This window comes from Ursus americanus, chromosome 6 (genome assembly GCF_024610735.1).
Source record: "Ursus americanus isolate L20-20 chromosome 6, mUrsAme1.1.p, whole genome shotgun sequence".
Taxonomy (NCBI): Eukaryota; Metazoa; Chordata; class Mammalia; order Carnivora; family Ursidae; genus Ursus; species Ursus americanus.
In genome coordinates, this window is record NC_142132.1 from 12,342,156 (window position 1) to 12,365,612 (window position 23,457).

Consider the following 23,457-nt stretch of genomic DNA (forward strand, 5'->3'; position numbering starts at 1 on the left):
GTCAAATCACTTAAATAATGAGTAGTTATTTGCAGTTGTTTGTCATCACAGTGTGCAGAGTGCACTATGAGTTGTAGTCTTTTCAAAATAAACTTTTTGTTTTGAGACAAGAGTTTTGTACTTGCATTGGAAAAGATAAGGAAAAAGTTTCCTTTAAAAAAAAAGCACACAAGGGTAAGTGGTAATTTTTGCTACATGTTAAAAGTGGTGAGGTGTGTAGGAAAGTGAGAAGTCATCCTACTCCACCTGACTTCTTTAGATATTTTCCTCTATTAAGTAATCCTTGAACCTTTTGTAACCGCTGTGTCACCTAGCTTAGTCACTGTTACGTGGATAAGCTAAAGGAATCCAGGATCACAGAGGATGGACTTTTAATTCAGTTTACTTGCAAAGAGCCAGTGAAAACTTCTATAAAGGAACGGGAGGTGTGGACTGTCCTTGTGTTGAGACTGCCAGGGATTCTGTACTTAGTTTACACTTGGCCTTACTGATTGGTCACAGCTTCTGTTGTTTTCTTACCAGCTTTTATGGCTGCCATCACCGATGGAGAAACTGTTTATGTGTCTGTTCTTTCCTTAGAAGAACTGGTCACTTTTTATTTTTATTTTTTTTTAAGATTTTTTTTTTAAAGTAATCTCTACACCCAAATGGCTTGAATGCATGACCTCAAGACCAAGAATCACATGCTCTACCAACTGAGCCAGACAGGAGCCCCAGAGCTGCTCACTCTTTGGAATTCATTTCACCTGGTTGGACAGGGCAGCTGTAAAACACAGAGCCCTGAGGTCTCTGATGAGCTTGGAGAATTATGTAGTCTAGCTAGTTTTTTTTGTTATTGCTACCAGAGTGGGTCTATGTTCTCTAGCAGCTTTCTGGATTTTCAAGTGGATATGGAACTTCACTGTTACATTTGAATAACTTTATAAGCGCTGAATTTGACAGCAGTCAAGAAGCTGTTAAATTTAAAGGAAGAATTCACGTAGAGTCAAAATGTTAGCGTATCATATTTTTACTAATTATACTAATTTTACTAATTATACTAATCAGTATAGTGCAGCTAAATTGTCGCTGTTGGCCTGCAGTAAGTCACGTCTTGTGTTGCATGGGTAATTACTGCTGAGCCCTCTCTTGAATCCTCTAGACTTCTTCCCATGAAACTTCTTTTCCTTTGAACTGGTCTACGCTTGAGTTTTCTAAATGTTAAATGGCTGCTGCACTGACTCTTTAAAGATTCCCCTGAAGTTCTCATTAAAAATATACACTTCTGGAAAGTTTCTGAGTCAGGACTTTGGAGTGTGGCAAAGTAATCTGTGTCATTAACAAGCCCTTCAGATGATTTGGAGAACAGTATTCTTTGAGATTCACTGGCCTGTGGAAATGCACCATTGTTCCTGAACCTGGTCTCTCTTAAGCAAGGGGTGGTGGCATTTTATGTTTAAATATAAGATTATTGCTGAAGCCACTCAACACATTTGCAACACTCAAATCCTAATCTGAATTAGAGGATCCATGCGGACCTAGATAATATGCACAGTTAAGCATAGCTTAAGTATCTCGTGAAGAAGGGCAGATAAAATAGACAATGGTGTGTCCAGATGGTCATTATGTTGTAGAAATATATTTGACCTGGCGGATGCTGATGATCCATAGCTGGGTGGTAAAAGCAGATTATAAAATAATATAATTCCTGTTTGTTAAAACGTGCACACACACATACACACAAGAACAGAACAAAACGTTAATGGGTAGTTATCTACCAGTGTTGGTAGTGGTTATTTTTCTATAATGGCGTTTTTTATTTTTTAAAATTTCAGTAAACATGTATTACTTCTGTAAAGATACAGGTTAGTGGCCTTGTTAGTGTTTTTTACTCTTCCTTCCCATCCTGTCTTCCCTGTTTCATTTTAACATGCAAAAGTCATTCTTTATTTGAAGACAGACAATGTTTTTGTGAACATAAGAGCACATATTCTGAAAAATGTTACATGTTTCATTTTGGTGGGGTGGGGGCCGAGGAGGAAGAGGAGGGATAGAAGTATGAAATTGTGGAACTCGTTCGTATTTTGCATCTGTGGTGTCCATTTTGGTAGCCACTAACCACATGCAACTATTGAAATGAAAATGAAATAAAAACTTGGTTCCTTAGTTTCATTAAATACATTTTAAGTGCTAAGTAGACCTATATGGCTAGTGGCTACTATATTGGACAGTGCAGATAGAGGACTTTTCTATCATCACAGAAAGTTCTGTTGGGCAGTACTGACCTAGATCATAGTACATTCAAACATTGTACTTAGAGGAACAGATTTCTTAAAGTGTGGCTTGAGGACCTCAAGGGTCCCTGAAATCCTTTCAGGGGGTCTGCAAAATTGAAACTTTTTCTAGTACTCCTAAGATGTTATTTGCCCTTTTCTGTGTGTTGATATTTGTTCTGATGGTTTACAAGTATTGGTGGGCAAACTGTTGATGCCTTTGCGCAGATCTTCACTTCCACCCATTTACAGTAGAAAACAAAAGCATTTCACTTAAGAATATCCTAGATAAAACAGCAAAGATTTTTCTTTTTGTTTCATAATTTTACTGTGACTTTTGATATACTTTAAAAAATATTCTGTGTGAAGAAATGGGAAGTTACATACCAAAGTACAGTGATTGTTTAAAGAAAAAGCATTTGTGTGGTTGTATGAGTTTTGAGCTAAAGTGGGTGGGGTGTTTTTTTCCTATAGAACACTGTTTTTATTTGAAAGAATGACCGACTGACAAACAGTGGTTATTTAACTTGACTTTGGTATTCGACATTTTCTCAAAGATGAAGTGTGTCGCTTCAAGGAAAGCAGCTGACAGTGTTTGTTGCCAGTGGTAAAGTTCGAGCTTTGAAGTGAAAATTAGAATTTGGAAAGCCTGGATCTACTACCATGACCTCAGTGGCTTCCCAGTACTTAAGAAGACTCTTGTGATGAACTAGGTGGTGAGAGTAACAAATGTAATTTTTTCTTTTTGATGTATAGTGAAATGCGTCAACATGTGGAAGATGTAGGCAACTCAGTATTTTACAAAAGACGAATTTCTGATGTTATAAAATGTATGTATTAAAAGATCCATTCAAAGTAGAAGATAGACCAATGGGTTTTAATGTATTAGAGTACAGAGAGTTCATTGACAGTTTCAGATTTCCTGTTGCAACTAACCTTTAAGAAATTTGTCAGGTTTCAGAGAAAAATATCCACAACTTTCTGAAAAGAATATTAAAATACACCTTCCTTTTCTGCCTGCGTATGTGTGTGAGGCTAGATTTTCTTCATTTACTTCAACCAAAACAGCACGTGACAGCTGACTCCATACAGCAGCAGATAAGAGAATCTGTCAGTCTTCTGTTAAGGCAGATGCTAAAGAGACTTGCATAAATGTGAAAACAATGCCATTTTTCTTACCTTTTTGGGGAAAACAGTTACTTACATTTAACTGGTTTATAATATAAAATATATTTTAGCATTAAATGTTAAGATGTAGACTTTATTATTGTCATTTTAGAATAAATTAATACATATTTTAAAACCCAGCTTTAATTTCTAATATGGTAAATATTGATAGATATAACCCTAATAAACAAAAGCTTTTTGGAATCTTCAATTATTTTTAAGGGTGTAAAGAGGTCCTGAGACCAAAATGTTTGAGAACCACTAGAATAAAAGTTTTCCCAAGATATGTTGTTAGGAGAAGTACAGACTGATGCGGTTTTCTGTTAGCATTTGTGTGGAAAGGGATATAAATGGGATACTTATTTTCATGTATGTATGTAAAGTTCTTCTGGAAGGATATAAAGGAATGAAGTATTGGTTCAGAGAGGAAGAATAAAGGTAAACTCTACTTCCTTTTGAATGCATTTGAATTTTAAACCAGATGAATGCATTACTCATTAAAAAAAAAAAAAAAAAGCAGAAGAAATTGAAGCATTCCTACCAGCTGTGTTACAAATTTCAGGGAATCTGGCACTGTTTTGAAAAGTTGGAGCAAGTTTGGAGCAATAGTTATTTTTTCTGGCAGCTTGCTTTTTCTTTTCTTTTTCTTTTTTTGAGAAGAAAACAAAACTTGCTTATTTTAGGGTAAAAAACTTCATTTAATGTCCAAGCCAAATACATTCATGTTGAAATAATATAAATCAAATAGGTAGCAATTTCCCCAATGGGGCCCAAGGTATACTGAACTTACGTTCAAGGAGGAACAATTTGTTATTTTTTTTTAATGGCAGTTATTTCTAGTTCCTCATAAGGAGATTGGATTTATTTTAGAAGACTGTTATAATTTATAGTCCTGTCATTTAAAAGGTTTTGAATAAGTGCTGCATGAAATGTGCAACTAAAAAGCTAAATAAATGTTCTGACATTTGATTTAGTACAAAAAGTGCTTTTTAATACTCCTAACCTTTGAGGCTTTGGGAATTCTTGAAAAGAATAAGGAATTCAGTTTTATTTATTCTCTCTGCTATTAAGTGTGCATTGTGATCAGTGTTCGTACTTTTAACTTTTGAATAGATAAAAGTGTCCTTTTATGAAAAGGGAAAATTATTTTAATGCAAAAACTTCAGGTTTTCTTTTTCTCATATAATACTTCTAAAATGTATTTCTTTGCATGCTGAAATATCATTTCCAGGGCTTTTTGCAGCAGTTTAGAAAAAGATATTACATGTGATTCTGCCCATTCGTTATAGTTAAAAGTTTGCCCATAATGTAGAACCATTTCCCCCAATTTCTTTAGTTAACAAAGACTGCCTTTATGTTAATGGGTTTTTCTAAGTATTAGACAAATAGTTAATTCATGAAGGAGTTTACTTATCCTCACTAGTTGCATGTGTATTTATAATGTCTGACATTTTTCAGAGCATACACATATTATTTTCTTTGATTGTTGGCACATCTTGGAAGTAGCACAATTAGTATTTTTCCTATTTTATGTTTATGGAAATTGAAATTCAGAGGGCAAAATGAATTGCTTATGTCAATAAAGCCTTGTTAGATCATAAGAAAGCAGTTTATATGGAAATGAGTCTAGGGTAGATTTAGATTTAAGCAAATTTAGATTTAAGCAAGACTGTCCTTGCAAAAAAACACATTTATCTCTGCATACTGTCTTGCAGGTTTTGCAGTCAGCCTTGGAGGTGTCATAAAGACAAGACACAGGTCTTGCCCTACAGGGGCTTGAAGTTTAGTGGCAGAGGCCACCTAGTGGGAAAAGTGAAGAAGTGGAACGGTGCTCTATCAGAGGGCCATATGTCTCAGACGGTTTTGAGGAAGTGACACAAATCTTGAACAGTGCATAGAAGTTAGCCAGAGTGACTGATTAGGGGGTGGTGATAAAGGCATTCAGGAAGAAAAGATTCGAGGAGGTCTAAAACAGCACACCGAAGTGTTAGTAGTGCCGTGGGAGTGCTGTGCTGGGCTGCGTGTGAGAAGAACAGGATGTGAGAGGGATGTAATGTAAATTGATGGAAGGACTCAGATTGGCTAAGGTTTGAGTCGTTGTTCTTGCACTTATTCACTATGGGACTACACGTAAGTGACTCTTTCTGAGCCCTAGTGTCTTCATATGCAGAATGGAAATAACATTTGGTTTGCAGGTTAATTAGGAAGACTAAGAAAAATAAATGTAAGAAAAGGACATAGTATGTCCCAAATCTCTAAATATGCAGTCATGGAAGATGAGTTAGAAGTAAGGACAGTTCACTACATGTTATTCTAACATCTAAGTAGAACTGAAAAAAATAGAAATGAAATCTTATTTTAAAAATAGTATTGGAACATTTGGACATTTCTAAAACAGCTAAGCTGAAGTGGTTTTATAATTTCATTGTTGAAATTTAATATTTTGGAATCTTTCAGTGTGGCATTTCCTTGTTTTCCTTGTTTGAAAGCAAGACTTTCTGTACCAGGGTATGGTTGTCAGGTAATGAGACTGCCATGGGTTGGAGTCACTTTTGTTTGCATGATGATTTGTGCCATGCCCATCTCCCCAACTGTCTGTCCCTGGAATGAATTCTTAGCTGGAACCTGGATCTATCCTCTTTTAACACTCTTTAATTTCAGACAAGTGACTTGCCCATTTGTGCGTTTCTTCAATATTAAAATGATACCTAATTAATTTAGCTTTAGAAAATAAAATGAAACAGTAGATGAATATACTTTCATAAAACACAGCGCCTTAGTCTGCTGGGGCTGCCGTAACACAATGCCACAGACGCTGGGTGGTTTAAATAACAGATATTTACTTCTCCCTGTTCTTGAGGCTGGGGAGTCTGAGATTAAGGTAGTAGCTGATTTGGTTTCTGATGAGAATTCTCTTCCTGGCTTGTAGATAGCTACGGGCTTGCTGTATGCTCACAGGGCCTTTTCTCTGAGTGTGCTGGGGGGTGAGATAGGCTAGAGGGAAAGAGAGAGGAAGAGAGGGGGAGGGAGAGCCAGCTCCTTGGTGGCTTTTCTTATGACACTAATCCTAAAGGATCAGGGCTCCATGTTTATGACCTCATGTAGCCTAATTGCTTCCTTACTCCAAATACAGCCACACTGGTTTGGGCTTCAACAGACGAATTTGGGAAGGGGGACACATAATTTAGCCCATAACATGCAGTAAAATTGGAAGTGTTTCCTTTGATGGCTTTATGACTTGGTATTTTGGTAATAATGAGTTAAAAGCCAGGCATGTATTATGTTTATTTTATTGCTCTCCAGAGTTGCAGATGTATATGGACCATTTAAGTCTCTGCTTTGTAGCTAATTGGTTAGCTATAGAAGTGGTTTACAGCCAAGTTGGTATAGAAGTCAGAATATTACTGTGCCTAAGGTAATTGTAAAAATTCAACAGCCATTCTAATAGTATGTTAAGCCTGTAACATTTCTCTGAGTTTTTTCTCTTTTTCTTTTTATTCTAGGCTCAAATATGGTTTGGTTCCTATGGGAAATGTCCACATAGTTCAGGGATAATTTTTAAACTCATTTATCTTAATAAACACAACTTGTGAATGCAACTTTTTACTCATTAATTGAGCAAGCCTTTTAGCTAACATGGTAAAGTTAACACGGTTTTTAAAGACAGCTAAACTAAATCTCAGTTTTGCATAGCAGATTTTGGAACAAATATAGAAGTCTTAACCTTCAGGATATAAGCCTGTCCTTTTCTTTATTGTAAATTTCAATATGAATTTTGACTTGGGGGGCGCTTGGGTGGTTCAGTCAATTGTGTCTGCCTTGAGCTCAGGTCATGATCTCTGATCCTGGGATCAGGCCCTGCATTGGGCTTCCTGCTCAGCGGGGAGTCTGCTGCTCTCTCTCTCTCTCTCTCTCTCCCTCAGCCCGTCCCCACCTCCCATTCTCTCTCTCTCTTTCTCTCAAATAAAATCTTTGAAAGAATGAATCTTGACTTGGACTTCTGAGTCTGTTTGCATTTTAGATTGTGGTGGATGAAAGGTCTTTAACTTGGTCCCGGAATGATCACATTTAATGTTTTTTCTCACAGGCCAGCCCTCCAGATCTCTATATTGAAAGATTTAATATAGCTCTTGGACAGTATATGGGAGCATTGCAGAGCATTGTGCCTCTTTTCATATATATGGTAAGTTAGAGCTGTTTTCCCTTTCCAAATATCTGTTTATTGGTCTAAGTACAGATAGATGCAGTTAAAAGCATGTTCTCTTTACCTTTTGCTATGTATTATGTTAGAAAGGGAAATTTATTTTAGTAATGTTTGATTGTGTTGACATAGAATTGTTTACCCTTTTACTGCTTAAAAATTCCATAAGTAGCACTGCTGAATAGACAATTAGGCATTAATAATCAGTACTCAGCATTTATTTTATTTCTGCTATATAGAAGATACTGTGCTTGGAAAATAAAGACCTATAAGAAAGGTTTCCTGAGAAAGTGGGGAGTTAAGACATCTATCCAAAAACATGTATATGATAAATGCCAAGTAAGTCATTCCATAAAAAAAGTAGAATAATAAAATTTTCTTCCATTATGGTGATGTGATCCCTTTCATTTGGAGAATTATGCCACGAGTATAATTTGTAGTCTATAGACTTCGTTGATTAGCCCCTTCTCTCTCCTAAATATATAAAATCATAGAATCTTAATGTTGGTGTTCCTGTTGAAGGCAGGGGCCCTTAGCAACCATTATCCCAATTCCTCATTGTTTGTTAGAGTAGAGAACGGGATGTTTGGGTTGATCTTACATTCTGTAGCATAAAGATTGCTTTATGTGGAATACTAATCTTCAAAATGATTTATTCTCCATAAAATATACTTTACTGAAGAAACAAAACAGAACGTTGAGAGAAATCAGTATTATCAGCAGAGGACTGTTACTTAATTTGAGGGAAGATGTTTACAGTAGAAAAATAAGCAGTTTAAGGTAATGACATGTATATACATTTAGAGAGAAATCTTCCCCAGATACATTAGGTGAAAAAGCAAAATGCAAAGCAGTATGTGATATTTCATCACAGCCAGTGTTTTTTCCTTTATTGGGGGAAAAAAGCCTATCTATCTATCTATCTATCTATCTATCTATCTATCTATCTATCTATCTATCATCTATCCATATATATGCAAGGAGCATTTTAGAAAGAACTTAAAAAAGTTTTCCCAGTTGAATGGGGCCTTTGGGAATGCGGCAGAGGGTCTGCTGTGGGAGACTAGTTTTATTTTGTTACCATGTGCATGTTATTTTTATAATTTTCATAATCTGCTGTTTAAGAATTAAGAGAATCAGTGAGCAACTTGTTAACATTCCTGTTTTTATTTTCCACACCTATACACTGAGTTAACATTTAAACATGAACAAATTCAGTCTTGTTTGACCTGCCAGTCATTCTAATCATGATGCTTTTGGCTACAAAAACCAGAACACCGGATTCAAAGTGATTTAAGTAAATAAGGAAAAGTATTAATCTCTTGTAATAAAACAAGCAAATAAGGCAGTCTCTAGGGTTGGTTGAATCCCATGGTTCAGTAGTGTTACCAGGGACTCAGGTTTTTTTCTTGTCTCCTTGATGTACACAGCATCTGTTTCATCTTGTTCTCATGGTCATAAGATGAGTTATGACTTTGCACTGAAGCCTAGGCTTCTCTCAATCTGATTGCTCTATGTAGGGTCACGTATCTGTCTTTGAACCAGAGACCATTCCCAAGAATGGCATAAGCTGAATAACTTAGCTATCAGTGAAGTGGATTGTATGTTGGGGAGTCAGCCAGTGCATGTCCACTGCCTGCTCTCAGCCTAGATCATTGATAAATGGGGTACCTTTTATTAGTGTTTCCTGTTGTTGCCTTTTGATGGTGATACAGTATTCTTAAAGGGCGTAATATGTGCCTGTTACACAGTGTGGTCCATTTGTCTCTACATTTCTGTTTAGTTAATGTTGAATGTCTTCCTGTGTTCTTTTGGAGGTGTATGGTTCATGACACTTTATCTTTATGTGCTTTAAGGCCATGCCAGAAAGACAAATAACTAATAGTAGCTGGGCTTTTGGTGTTTGATGTTGGGTTTTTATGTTTTAATTGATACCTTTATTAATTGTTTCCTAAAATAATTGAGTTTTTGGTGCTTCAGCTCATTAGACAAATCATTTTCCCCTAATTGAGGCACTAAAAACAATTTTCTTTTTCAGAATAAGTTTTACATCGAAACCAAGCTTAACAGAGACCTAAAAGATGACCTTATAAAGCTGTTTACGGAACATGTTGCAGAAAAGCACATTTACAGCCTAATGCGTAAGTAATTCAACTTACAGGGATGAGAACACTAGCAATGAGCTTTTGATTTTTGATCAGAGAGCATTGGCTTATACAGCCAGTGTTGACATCTGAATCATAGTGAGAAGTGTTTGTTACAAGTCCGGTTCTATAGAGAGAGACCTGGAGGAATTGAAAATGTGACTTGAAGTCCCCAGGAGATCTGGGAGCAGCTTAGCCAGGTCATTGGACCAGTGCCTTTGTATCTGGCCTGATACTTACCTTTTTTCCTCCCTGACAATGGGGGAAATATTATTAAGGGGTTCACCCTAACTTCGTTACTGGTAATTCTAGAAGGAGCACAATGTTGTATCTTTGGATTGGTAGCACAGAATTCTCTCTGAGTTTTACTCTTTGGTGTAAAATCCCTTCTCTAGTCTAGTCTAGTCATTTATTAACTAGAATTTATGCAATCTTCTCAGTTTTTTCTTCTATGAATTGGGATTTATAAAAGGTTTAACTTGGTAATGTAGATTAGTAAGTAAGCAGATCAAAGCACCAAGTTCAGTTAGTTTTTCTCTCCCCCTATTCTTGGGCCCCCTGCCCCCTCACAGTAGGTGGCGTCTTATCCTACCTTTCCTAAAAGAGTATACCTCTCTAAGTGGGGTTTAGGAGGTCCCTACAACCTGATGTCTCAGCATCTTTTAAAAGTTCATATTTCATGTGGTATATCATTGAAGTCAATTTTTAGAATTTGGCACATACTTGGATTTATAGTATGTATTTTTTGCTTTTCTAACTGTCATAATTAGTTTTTCTACCACAGTGAACTTTTACCAGTATTTACAGAAGAATTGTTCTAAGCTTGACCATAAACTTTTTTGAGTTTAAATTAAGAGAATTAAGAGAATGAATTGTTAAACATTGGGCCAGTTTATTTTAGAAAGGCCAGGTTTTCAAATAATATGGTAGATTAAGGTAATATTGGTTTCATTTTTATGTTCCCAACAGATTTTATTTTTTTTTATTTTTATTTTTTTTAAAGATTTTATTTATTCATTTGACAGAGAGACAGCCAGCGAGAGAGGGAACACAAGCAGGGGGAGTGGGAGAGGAAGAAGCAGGCTCCCAGGGGAGCAGGGAGCCTGATGTGGGGCTCGATCCCAGAACGCTGGGATCACGCCCTGAGCCAAAGGCAGACGCTTAACAACTGCGCCACCCAGGCGCCCCCCCCCCAGCAGATTTTAGAATCAGAATAGAGACCAAAATCTTGGGAGCACGACTTTTTTTTTTTTTTTAAAGCTGGATAGAGGTTTATAAACGTCTTTAAACATAGTCTCATAAGACATTCCAGCTCTTATAACCACTTCAGAGACATTGTTTTTGCTTTCATTGTAAGATAGAACACAACATTTTGAAGTCTTTCCTGTTAAAATTCTTTAGAGAAACGCTACCATTTTGTAGAAAAGCTTATTTACTCTGTGAATATGTTTTTATACTTGTCATTAATTTGGAAATCAATTTTATTGGGCATATGCAAAGAGAATATTCAAAGAAAATACAGTCATCCAGATCTGGTGAGAGAAATCTCTCTTCTGATCTGTTTGAGCTTTCCATAGATTCATGGTATTTTACAAGATCATACCCTGGGAAGTGTCTCCACATAAGGGCCTCTCCACATAAAGACATGAAGTCAGGAAAAAAATGAGTCTTTTTCTGTTAAACCTTCAAGTAATTTGTACTTTATTTTTCAAAAAAAGTAATAATCTTCCTCTCGTTTATTATATAGCTTGATTTTCATTCAAACTATACACCTTTTCCAAATAAACTAAAGTTCCTTAAGCTTTTTTTTTTTTTTTTTTTAATTAAAGTAAGCTCCACTCCCAGCATGGAGCCCGACACAGGGCTTGAACTCATGACCCCAAGATCAAGACCAGAGCTGAGATCAAGAGTTGGACACTTAACCAGCTGAGCGACCCAAGCACCCCAAAGCTTTTGTAAATTGAATAAAACGAGCTTATCACATATTGAGCAATTAGCAGGCATTGTGCTTAGAGTAAGGGATTCAGACTAAGTGAGCACCTAATGGTTTGGGCTATGTAACAACAAGGGACACTGTAAGTGTTTATTAATGCGGTGTGGATGGTCATCAAAAAGATTTTTAAAAAATACACTCACTGCTTACTATGTGGTGGGACCTGTTCTAGATACTTTACAAATACTAACATTTATTTCTCATAACCCTAAGGTGTAGTAGTCATTACTTCCACATTACAGATGGGGAAATTGAGGCATAGAAAGGTTAATATTAATTAAATTGGAAAAACGGAGCTATGAAGAATTGATTTCTCGGCTCTAGTTGTACATTTTCCTGTACTTCCCCCTCACTTCAGCAAAACAAATAACTACACTCAAAGTCTATATTCTAAATTCTAATCATTTAATTTCCTTCTGTGGCTTTAGATACATTTGAAAATGCTAGTGTTTCGGGGCGCCTGGGTGGCGCAGTCGTTAAGTGTCTGCCTTCGGCTCAGGGTGTGATCCCGGCGTTCCGGGTTCGAGCCCCACATCAGGCTCCTCCGCTAGGAGCCTGCTTCTTCCTCTCCCACTCCCCCTGCTTGTGTTCCCTCTCTCGCTGGCTGTCAAATAAATAAATAAAATCTTTAAAAAAAATAAAAAAAGAAAATGGTAGTGTTTCATTTATTATTACGGTTATTATGCCACCCCAAAACATAGTCTTTTTATAAAGTCTTCTATTTTGCTCACAAACCTGCAGTTTGGGCAGGGCTTGGTGAGGCACTTTATCTCAGCTGCACTCAGCATTGGCTGATGTGATTCTCCCAGGGGTGGGGGACTTTCAAGATGGCTCACTCGTATGCCTGGCAAGTTGTGGTGGCTGTAGTTTCCTCTCTTGTGTTTCCACTAAGAGTGAGTGTCCCAAGATAAAGGAAATGAAAACTGCCAGTTTCTTAAGTCCTGGGCCTGGAAATTGGCACAGTGCCACTTCTGCTTTGTTTTGTTGGGCAGGCAGTTACAGAGCCGAGATTCCAGGCAAGTGGGTGTGGACACACCTCTCCATGGGAGGCCTGTTGAAAGAATTTAGGGGCCCTGTTTCACAGCAGAGCCCGATGAACACCCCCTCTGCTAACTAATAACTGGTACTCAAATGCCCTGTTTCAACGATTGTTTCATGAATGAAGACAGTGACTTCTCACTGTAAAGAAAGGTCGTTTTCTACCATCTCTCCATACGTATGTGCTTATAAAATAAGATGGCTTCCACTTTTGGCTGGTAGTAGAATTGTTTACCTTTGAATTAAATTTTTACTTTGCATTAAACTTTGAAAACAGAAATACTAGGATCTGCCTTAGCCAGGGTTATCTGTAGAATTTTTATATTGATGATTCTGAGCAAATGTGACAAAATGGGCCGGTTAATGGTAGAAGTTTATTGAGAAAATGTACTATGCTGAGTTGCAGTAGAAGATTTATAGTTCACTTTGACAGAGGGCTTTACAAATTTATATGATTATCAGTTATTCTTAGGTTTTGTCTTTTAGTTCAGGCCCTTGTAGTTTAAGAATATTTTTAATTTTAGTTTTGATTTTAAGAATTACTTTTCAAATTAAAAAAGGAGAGAAGCCGTTAGGTAAGGCCATAGCTCTGAGGAGTAACTGAAAGAGTAGAGGAGCTGGGCTCCGGCTGCAGTCCAGCTGCTAAGCTGTGTGACTTTCAGGACAGCACTGAAGTTCTCTCTAGACTTCAGTGTCATAAACTGTAATGAAAGAGGTTAGTCCTAGAAGTTCAGGAAGGCCCTAGTCTAGTTTTAAAAGTGTTAAATTAAAATAAACAATCAGTGGACTTGTTGGAGGATTCTTGTTTTGTTTTTTAATTCCATAATTTTGGGGAGAAAACTGTTAACTAAGGGTAAAACTTCATTAGGACCTGTTACATATAAGATCTGCATTTCAGTGGTGGCATGGTGAACTAGAAAGAATGCAGAATTTAGAGTGAAACACAGGTTCTCAGACCTCTCTGCCACTTGCTAGCTCTATGACTTCCGATGAATTACCCAGAGTTTTTAATTTTGTTTTGTTTTTAGCCTCAGTTTCCTTATCTGTTAAAAAAAAATAAAAGTTGATGGTAATTAGGCTTGGGAGAAAGTATAAATCCTAAATAAAGTTTAAAAGAATTAAACCTGTAAAGTACCTAGCACCTGTTAAGTACTCAAGAAATATTTTCTTCCCGGTCTCAACCTGCTCCCCAGCCCAAGATTTCCTTCTTTTTCCTTAAAAGAGGAGACTAACTAGAAAAATCTCTTAAGCACCATTCTCCTAAAAAGAATTTAGGTGGAGAGGATTTTAGTGAACGGTTACACCTTCTCAAATCTGTAGTCGTTTGTTATTGAATGTAACTCTTTTCATTAATTCATCCCAAATTTTTATATATTTTATGTATAATTTAATCTGTGAATGTATCATGTCTTCATTTACAAATGTATATATTTGACTACATTATTAATGTGTGATCGAATGTGAAGAGTTAGTGGGAATAAGACTTATGAAGGCCAAAACAATTGTCAAAAAGTAGGAAAATGAATGAATAGAAATAGAGCCTGCATGTGTGGCACATGTTGAAAAATTAGAGATAAACTTGCGTTAAAGAGACGCCCAGAACCTAAAATTTAGAATTGTCATTTTTAAACATTACATCCTAAAACATGATTTTCTGCAGTGCTTAACATTTGTCATCCTTAAAGTTTATCTGTGCCGTTCAGAGTTACACTGTGCATTGCCGATAGAATCAGAAGGATACACTTGAATGGTGTACCTCTGGCCTTTATCATATAAATTCAAATGTAACTCACATTTTATGTTTGAAAAGTATCAGATCGTTGCTGGTCAAGTGAGGAGGCGCTTTCAATTTTGAAAAGGCATAGGCTGTACAGCTTTACAAGCCTGGCTTAGAATAAAATTATGCCAAGTCTTGTGGGTTTGGGGGGTAGTAAATTGCAGGTGGTCTTTGAGAGAGAAATTAAAAGTTAACTGTTTGGAATCATTGGTATCTGTTGTATCCACTAAAGTGATGGAGTACATTCGTATCTGTTAATGACGTTATCTAGAGGAATTATTCCTATGTATTTAAAAATGTTCTAATAAAATTTTCGTTGGAGAAGGTAACCTAAAAGAAAGCTGACTTGGCACAGTCAGTCGGGGACGTGTGGTTGTGAGAGTCAGGAAAGTGAGGATGAGCCAGGCAGTCTCTTGCCTGTATGTTTAGTAAGGAAAACGTACGTGCAGCTGCAGCGTGTGGGAATGTGAGTTTCTGACTCCGCTCGCAGTTACTAAAATTACCAATAATGTGTCTTTCAGAAAAATCCCAAGAGCCTCAAATGTGATTTGGGGAAAGAGGAATGGTTGGGGGAGTTAGAGAACATTTTATTTTCCAAATGTAAATCTTCTGACTCATGAACTTAATGGGAAGCACTTTCAGCTCACTCGCTAAGTACCGTGAATACTACTGCTTTTGGAAAGCTTATTTTCAGAACCTCCGTGAATTGAATCACCTCCATTAGTGTTTTAACAGACCTGCACGTATTTACTTGTTAGATTGAGCTCTACTGCATTGGGTTTTTTAAAAAAAATCTTTAGCGTATAGACTTGGTTTGTCCTCTGGGGCTGATCTTTTCTTGCACTTGTTTGCCCTCTAGTCTTTGGGAGAAATAATAATAGAGAAACCTTGACAATCAGTGTGTTCTATCATTTTTATAACCCATTTTCTCCTCTTCTCTCAGCTTTACTTTTAGAAGCCCAGTCAACACCATTTCAGGTCACACCTTCAACTATGGCAAATATTGTGAAAGGCCTGTACACTCTCAGACCAGGTAAACAGCCACCATTTCTTTTGTGGTTGGACTTGTTTATTTGTTTGTTTATGACACCTCTAGCCTTATCCAAGAGATCAGAGTTTGTCTGTTTTTTGAGGCCTAATGGTATTTGGATTTGTTATAGCAAAAAAAAAAAAACCAAACAATTGAGTAGATACTACACTCATCATTGTGAAATGTAAACTCACATTTGGAATTCTTTCTGTACTGGTGAAAACCAACTAGTTTAGGAAATGCAAGAAATAATTTGTAGCAGACGTTTTGGATAAAATTGAATCTCATGTCTAGTATTAATCTGTCTTTTTTGTTGTGGAGTTTCTCCTTCACCTGTACCCCACACTGCAGATACGCCTAGACATACACATCCACAACGCCCATCTTCCTAGGCCTATTTTGTAACTTGCAGGGAATCTAGAAGTGTTGGTAAAATTACAGTCATTTCATAAGTATATTGTGAGGAGAGAGATAGAAAAGCAGAAACAAAAATCAAAGATCACTATATTCAAAGGCATAGTTTGTAAATTATCTTAATGTATCTCTCTTAGAATAAAAAAGCCACTGTACATTTAAAGGAATTCCCAATATGTTCTTGTATATGTCTTCCTGTGTGTAAGCCAGAACCTCAAACTTGCCATTCAGTTGTCTAGCAAATTTTTTAAAAGTCCGTAGTAGAGAGATTGCAGAAGTTCTCAGGGCAGAACATTGTGCAACTGTCTAGAAACATAAGGGATGCTTTTTTGACAGTACTTTATTTGTGGAATTCTTTTGTCATTTAAGGGTAAATGAAATAAAACATTGCATAAAGAGCTTAGCATAGTACCTGATAATAAGCATGGCTGACATTAGCTGTTTGTATTACTGTCCAGTTAGGTCTAGCAGTTATTTTAATTAATTGAGGGCTTGATTGTTTGCTTAAAGATACATCAGGATTTAGCTTGCTGAAATGGAAGCCAATTAAAAACTGTGGTATTGTGGGTGGACTGTGATGTCATAATACCTTCTTTCCCAGGCTACTTCAAGCAGTTAGGGTCTTCTAGAATATCCAGATGTCATGTTAACTTAAATTTGCATCAGGTCTTATTCTATTCTTTATAACTTCATAAGTTATTCTTAGTAATTACTTCTATAAAGTAGCAAAAAAACTTTATTGCATATGTCCAATAAACTGATGTTTCTAGTTTTTCAGTTTTGTATTCATTTCACTAAATGTGATAAAAATGGCTCATGAATTTTTCTTCTAGTGCTAGGTTATGAATGATTTTTTTTCTTTTATTTTGGAAGGCATCCAGGTGCGGTATAATACATTTCTAAATTCTGTCTCCCAAGTAGGCAGCTTTATCAGCTCTGGCTTTTATCATAAATAACAAAATTGCAGAATAAAACTATCACTAAGGGTAGAAAAACTCATGGATACATGTTTATCCAAATGCTGTTTTATCCAGGTTTGAGCTCTTGTAATAGGATTCATATGACTTGTGAGGAGATTTCTGTATTTGAGAGTTGTCCTTTTGAAAAGGAGAATTTTATCAGAGACTAACCTTTTGCTGCCCTAGGCATTTTCTGAGATACTATTAAACATTTTGACATTTACATGTCTTGCCAGTACCCATTGTGTTCCTGGTTTGTTTTAAAGAAGTTTTATTCACATGACAGATTAAGGTTAAAATATTTTAAAAGTTGAATTTTAAGTGTAAAAGTTGCGTTCATTGCACTGGTTCTCAAGTGGTGATCTTTGTATGATGAACACATCTGAATCACCCGAGGAAGTTTTTTAAACTAAATTCCTGGGCCCTAATGCTTAGAGGTTCTGTGACTATTAGAATTTTTGGTCTTTCCATCTGATCTTTAGAAGCTTAATTTAGGCACAGTGCCAGCTGTCCTGCCCTGCCCTTCTTCATTTAATACACATATTTTTCTTTGATTTCTTCATCTTTATTTTAATGATTAAAATGGCAGATCAGTTTGACTCCTGCCACCTCTCACTGATGGATCCAGTGGTTCTCCAGGGCACCGTACCGAGACTCTAAAGATATATTTGAGTTGAGCTGAAAGGAGGGACACTGTTGAGAACATTGTGTCATGAGTTTATACAGGAGATGAGTGGATTGGCTCTGGTGTTGTTTTTTGTGCTACTTGTTTTTTGTTGTTGTTTTGTTTTGGTCACATCTAACTTAACTATTCTCCTATTGGACATTTTTTACTTAACATCAACCCAGCATTACACAGCATCAAACATGCTTGTTTGTTTTTAGATTTAAAATTACTTACTCAGATTACAATTTTTAAAGTGAGCTCACTGGATTAAATACAGGTTGACATTTTATGATTTTGGATCTCTACAGCTGAGATGTTGTCCAAAGGGAAAATTTGAAAGGGCAGGATTGAAAGAATCTAAAAGGGGTAGCAGTGCTAAATTAGGACCAGTGACAAGGAAGGGGGAGTGCTAGTTTTAGCATGCCCTTGATACAGGTGGATGTTATTTATATTTAGTGTTCACAGAATAAGGGGAAGAGAGTGTTTATTTATCAGCAAAGTGTAAAAATACCTGCTTTCTTTGTACCATAAATTCTTTTTAGAAAGGACATTTAACCTGTTTGTATATTCCTTATTAGAATGGGATTGCACTAATTTTTCCCCACTTTAAGTTTGGTTTAATACATATATTCTTTCTGTGAACAAAAGAAAACTTTCCCTTTTTCATTTAATTTGTCTTTATGATTTCCTTAATGAATCTTTTCCTTCCCTCACAGAGTGGGTTCAGATGGCTCCAACTCTGTTTTCTAAATTTATTCCAAACATTCTTCCTCCGGCGGTGGAATCTGAACTTTCTGAATATGCTGCTGAAGATCAGAAACTTCAAAGAGAACTCATACAGAATGGTTTTACGAGGCAAGGGTTTTTTTTGTTTTTTCCTTTTTGACAAAATATGTCCATTTCCTTCGGCCAGTTTGGCTTGGCAAGGGAGGGAGGCCGGGGTTCTTAGAATGGGAAACAGCCATCGAGCAGTCAAGGTGATGCTGCTGGGGGAAGGGGTTAGCTGCCTGTATTTGGTTTTATTGAAGCTGCCTTTCACCAAACATGGATTTGGAAGAAAGGCGCTCTCGTTTTGGGGGGCACTGACGGTGGGAGGCCTATAAGCGCTCTTCCAGTTGTGACCCTCTGCATTGTTCTCACCATCGGTGAGATGTTATGATGAGTTATGATGTACTTTTATGACTGAACTAGCAAACTAGTTTATGACTAAACCAGTAAAGCGGCTTTTCGATTCTGGTTTTCGTATTTTTACTTTTGCCCTAAATTCGACTTGTTTCTTCTTAAAAAGTGGGATATCTCTTTATATACTGTCCAGAAAATTTGCCTTGCTTGGTTTTGATATATACCTGTGGCTGATTTTTCTAAAATTTGCAATTCAGGATCCTAGCTATATCCCAGAAAATCTTCCAAAGTGCATATTTTCAACCGAAATAGATTATACTATAGGAAAATACCTGGTTGCATCATCAAGTCATTGAAGGGTGCAGTAATGCCTTATGTTTTCATGATCCTTACTTTTTACTTAGCACTTTTACGTATCTTCTCTTATTTGAATTCCTGACATTACAGGAAGAAAGTTACAGAAAGTTAAGACACCTGGGTTTCTCCCTGAGGTATAGCTGGGATCATAAATAGTAGGTTGAATATTGACTCGCTTACCTAACTAGGGCTGGGGATGGACATTCTCTTTTATAGGTTCTGAGGCCAAGCTAAATCTCAGAACACCAGTCTTGACCGAGGTCAAGATTATTACTGTCTCTAGTCTCAGCACAGGTTAGGAAAGAAAGTAGAAAATCTGTTCTTTGCAGCCTCACGCATTGGTATTTATTCCCCTTTTGTCCGGGTGCCATCTGTATCCCTGTGGAAGTGGGGGCACTGAGTAATCCACTGGTCATTTGCCCACTCACTGGCAGCTCGCACAGGAAAAGCCGATGGAAGCTGTGTAGGTAGGTCTGGTAGACCTGACTTTCTTGGGTCAGGTTAAGGGAAGGCAAGGCCATAGAAAATGCTGGAATGTAGGCAGCTAATTTTTCTCCCTGAAGTCCAGTGGTCAGGTGTTTTCTGACATTAATTACAGTATTTCTAATAGCGGTATTATTTTCATGTACAGAATGAGCCCATTTAATGCCATAGTAATTTTACGTAGTCACTTTTGAAGAGCTATTATATTCATGTGGTTCAAAAGTCAAGATGATATAAAAGTACACATTGAGAAGTTTTGCTCCTACTTGTCTCCTCATCTATTCCTACCCCTTTAGGTGACCATTTTATTCCTTACGATTCCTTTCAGTGCTTCTTTTAATATACAGATACAAGCAAACACAATATATGTTCTTACTTTTACTCCTTCCTTACCCATTCTGTTGTGTGGATAGAACTTATTTAACCAGTTCCCTGTGGATGGCAACTGCAATTATTTCCAGTCTTGCTGTGCAGAGAGTGCTGTGATGAATACCCTTGTACATGCATAATTGTATACCTCTTGGAGGTATAGCTGGAGAGTAAATTCCCCCAAGTGGTATTTCTCGGTCCAGAGTAAATGCAGTTGTAGCTTTGATTAATATTGCCTAATTGCCCTTCACGGGGGATTGTGCCATTTTGTATATCCACCCCACACAGTTTGAAAAGTTCCTCTTCATGGCCTTGCTGGTAGAGTACATTGTTGGGCTTTTGGATTTTCACTGGTCTGGCAGGTGAAAAATAATTACTCGGAGTTGTTTTAATTTGCATTTGTCTAACTAAGAGTAAGGCTGAGAATACTATTAGGTTTGTATTTCTTCTCCTATAAATGGCCTGTTTATGCCCTTTGCTCACTTTTGTATTTGTTAGCCCTTTTTCCTTGAATTCTAGGAGCTGTTTTATGTTGAAGAGATTGATTCTCTGCCCAAGATAAGTCAGTTAATTTTTGCAGTTGGTTTTTGACTTCGCTTATGGTGGGTTTTTGTTTTATTTTAAGTCATGCAGAAGTTTTATCAGGTTTTTTCTTTATGGCTTATGGGTTTTGAATTACAGTTAAAAGTTTTTTCTTGGGGCGCCTGGGTGGCACAGTGGTTAAGGCGTCTGCCTTCGACTCAGGGCGTGATCCCGGCGTTGCAGGATTGAGCCCCACATCAGGCTCCTCCGCTGTGGGCCTGTTTCTTCCTCTCCCACTCCCCCTGCTTGTGTTCCCTCTCTCACTGGCTGTCTCTATCTCTGTCAAATAAATAAATAAAATCTTTAAAAAAAAAAAAGTTTTTTCTTAAAATTTTTTAAGTAAATGCAAAATAATCTGAGTCTACCTTTTATGGTTTTCTCTAGGCTAACCATAATATTGAAGTCTTTTATGCTTTTGTTCATGTTTTACTTGAATGTTTGCTTTTAATTTTAGAGGTGAGTTTATTGATGCCCTTAAAAAATAAACAGGCTTCTGAAAACTTTTATTTCTATGAAGCAATGTATGAAGATAGTGCTTGTGGATTTCTCTGAACACCTTGAACTTACCTTCCACAACAGTGTGTGGAACTATGTAAACACAACCAGAGATATTTTCCTAACCCTAATTTTGGAAATGAAAGAAGAGAACAGGGTGCAGGGCTGCATAGTGTATAGGAGCTCTTAAAATTTGCTTGGGAAGAGTGAGTAACTGACTCCATAAATAGTCTCGTGGAATATTGCCTTTGTACGTGGAGGACTAACATGGTACCCTTCTGCCAAGTCCAAGTTGGTCATATTCAGGGAAGTACCTTGGATTTTGTGTAAATTTGAATTTTTGTTTCTCTCAGAACTTTTTCATACAACTTCTGCCTGAAATTTAAACGTTAGTATTCCAAGAGGTGATACGATTAAACTATTCTGTTGTACAAACCAAATTAGGCCATTTCTAGAATTAACAACATATTATATATTAATATGAGAATTAAAGTCTGCCTCACAAATTATTCTGGTGGGTACTTTGCACATTGTAGGTCCTGCCCAACCTGACAGTCTTGGACTTCCTCCAGTCTGCTGCGGAGCTGGCCCAGACCCGTCGGAAGGGATGTGCACCTGTCATATACTTAGCAGCTGAGAGAAAGTCTGCCTGTGCTTCCAGCTCTTGTGTGTGGGCCTTCCACATTCTGCCCTGCCAGGCGCCGTGCTGCCTTTGATCATTATTTGACTAGGATTGTTTTGGAAGAAATGATGTCCACTGGTGCAGAAAACCTCGAGAATATAGTCCAGGCTATCTAACAAGAATTCTGTTACTGGCTGTTCTGATTGAGCAGTCATTTTATGGTTTATGCCTAACCAGTCATAGGATTCCTGTTCAGCTTTGCGAACTTTTTCATTTAAGGCTGTGTTCCGTTTACGTGGTATAGTCCTGAAAGGCAGCATCCAGCTTTGACGTAGATGGCTCAGAATGTCTTCAGAGTGTTTTGAAGTGATGTGAGTGTTGTCAGTATATCCTTGGTTGCAGTCAATGGGTGTTTCTCATTTGAGCTGGCGTTTCTGTGCAGCGTCTTTAGATACATGGAAGTAGACTTATTTGTAAGCTAGAATAACATATAAGCTAAGAGCAGCATTTTGTTTTTATCAGTTATCTGTGTAATTGAATTGATTACTGGAGGGTAATTGAGGGCAGGTTGGTGCCTGAGATTACATTATGGAGAGAAGCTTGTTTGGGAACCTAACATGCATGCCCTCAGATGGAACATTTTCTTTCAAACCAGCCTATTGGGCCTCTTCAAAGCTTGTACCAGATAGCTTTTAAAGGCAAGTATTTTGCAGAGTAATTGTTAACTTGGATTCCTGGAACAAAATGGTACCTTGTAGGGGTATTGTTGATCTTTTCGCTGAGAGGGTCGCTCTAGAATTGGCACTTTTTCATTTAGTAATGGGTCTGGTTTTGAGGGCAGCCATAGCTTTCCAGATTTGGGGCATTAGGTGATATGTTTGGCAGCCTCTTGCGTAGATCACGTCTGCTTTCTCTCTCTGCTTTCTCTTGTTTTCACATCTATATTTTTCTATTATTTTTGTACGTTCAGTTTTTATTTAACCTTTCAGGGGTGGGAATGAAGGTTATCTATAGAAGTTGAGGTTCTGGATATAAAATCCTATGTCTTCCTTTTTGATCAGCATTAACTTATTTGTTTCAGAATATTTGGTGAATGTCACTGTGAACGGTACTCATATAAGATAATGTGTAAGTGCAAATAATACTACAAGATACCAACTGGCTTTGTAGGCATAGTGTTAACAGGAGAGGCGTGGCGTTAAAAAGTGGCGTTAGGACACAGGTGTTGAGAGTTCTGTAGGCTGCCTGAGGCTAGTTCATGCTAAAGGTTGTGCATCTTTTTCTCTAAATGCCCAGACGAGAGAAGAACCCTTCAGAGGCTATTTGGTATCTTCTCTTCCTGCCGGGTCATTGAGAGCCCTCACCTCGCCCAGCAAGAGGTTTCTGTCCTGGCCGTGAGCACCACGGGGGAAAGGGAGTGGGCAACTCCTAATCTAGGTCACTCTGAAGCGTGCGGTACTTACTCGGGCTGGCGTCTTCATTGTCTGCAGAGCCCATTTCTGAATCAGTCACTGATTTGTTAATTCAGCAAATATTTATTTTCTGCTAGGCACTGTTCTAGGTACTAGGTAGACAAGTTCCTGTTTTTATGGAGCTTATTCTCTAATGTTGGGAGATAAATAACAAACATGTAGGCAGATTATTTCAAATAATAAAAAGTGCTGTGAAGAAACTGAGACAGAGCATGGGATAGAGAGTGAGTGAGTGAGCAGAGCATGTGTGGAGAGGGCTGGTCCGGCTAACTGGGAGGGGGAGACATTCCATTGAGGATGTAGGGGATAAGGA

The 23,457-nt window shown here is 37.4% G+C and overlaps 1 protein-coding gene across 1 annotated transcript in view; it reads left to right on the forward strand.

The window, feature by feature from the left end:
• The window catches only part of CACUL1 (CDK2 associated cullin domain 1), a 63,047-nt gene that overhangs the window by 37,046 nt on the left and 2,544 nt on the right, over positions 1-23,457 (forward strand). Inside the window, exons 4-7 of the mRNA XM_045803244.2 lie at positions 7,507-7,602; positions 9,659-9,761; positions 15,516-15,605; positions 18,359-18,497. Coding sequence (XP_045659200.1) covers positions 7,507-7,602; positions 9,659-9,761; positions 15,516-15,605; positions 18,359-18,497 — 428 coding nt within the window. The remainder of the gene's footprint in view (positions 1-7,506; positions 7,603-9,658; positions 9,762-15,515; positions 15,606-18,358; positions 18,498-23,457) is intronic.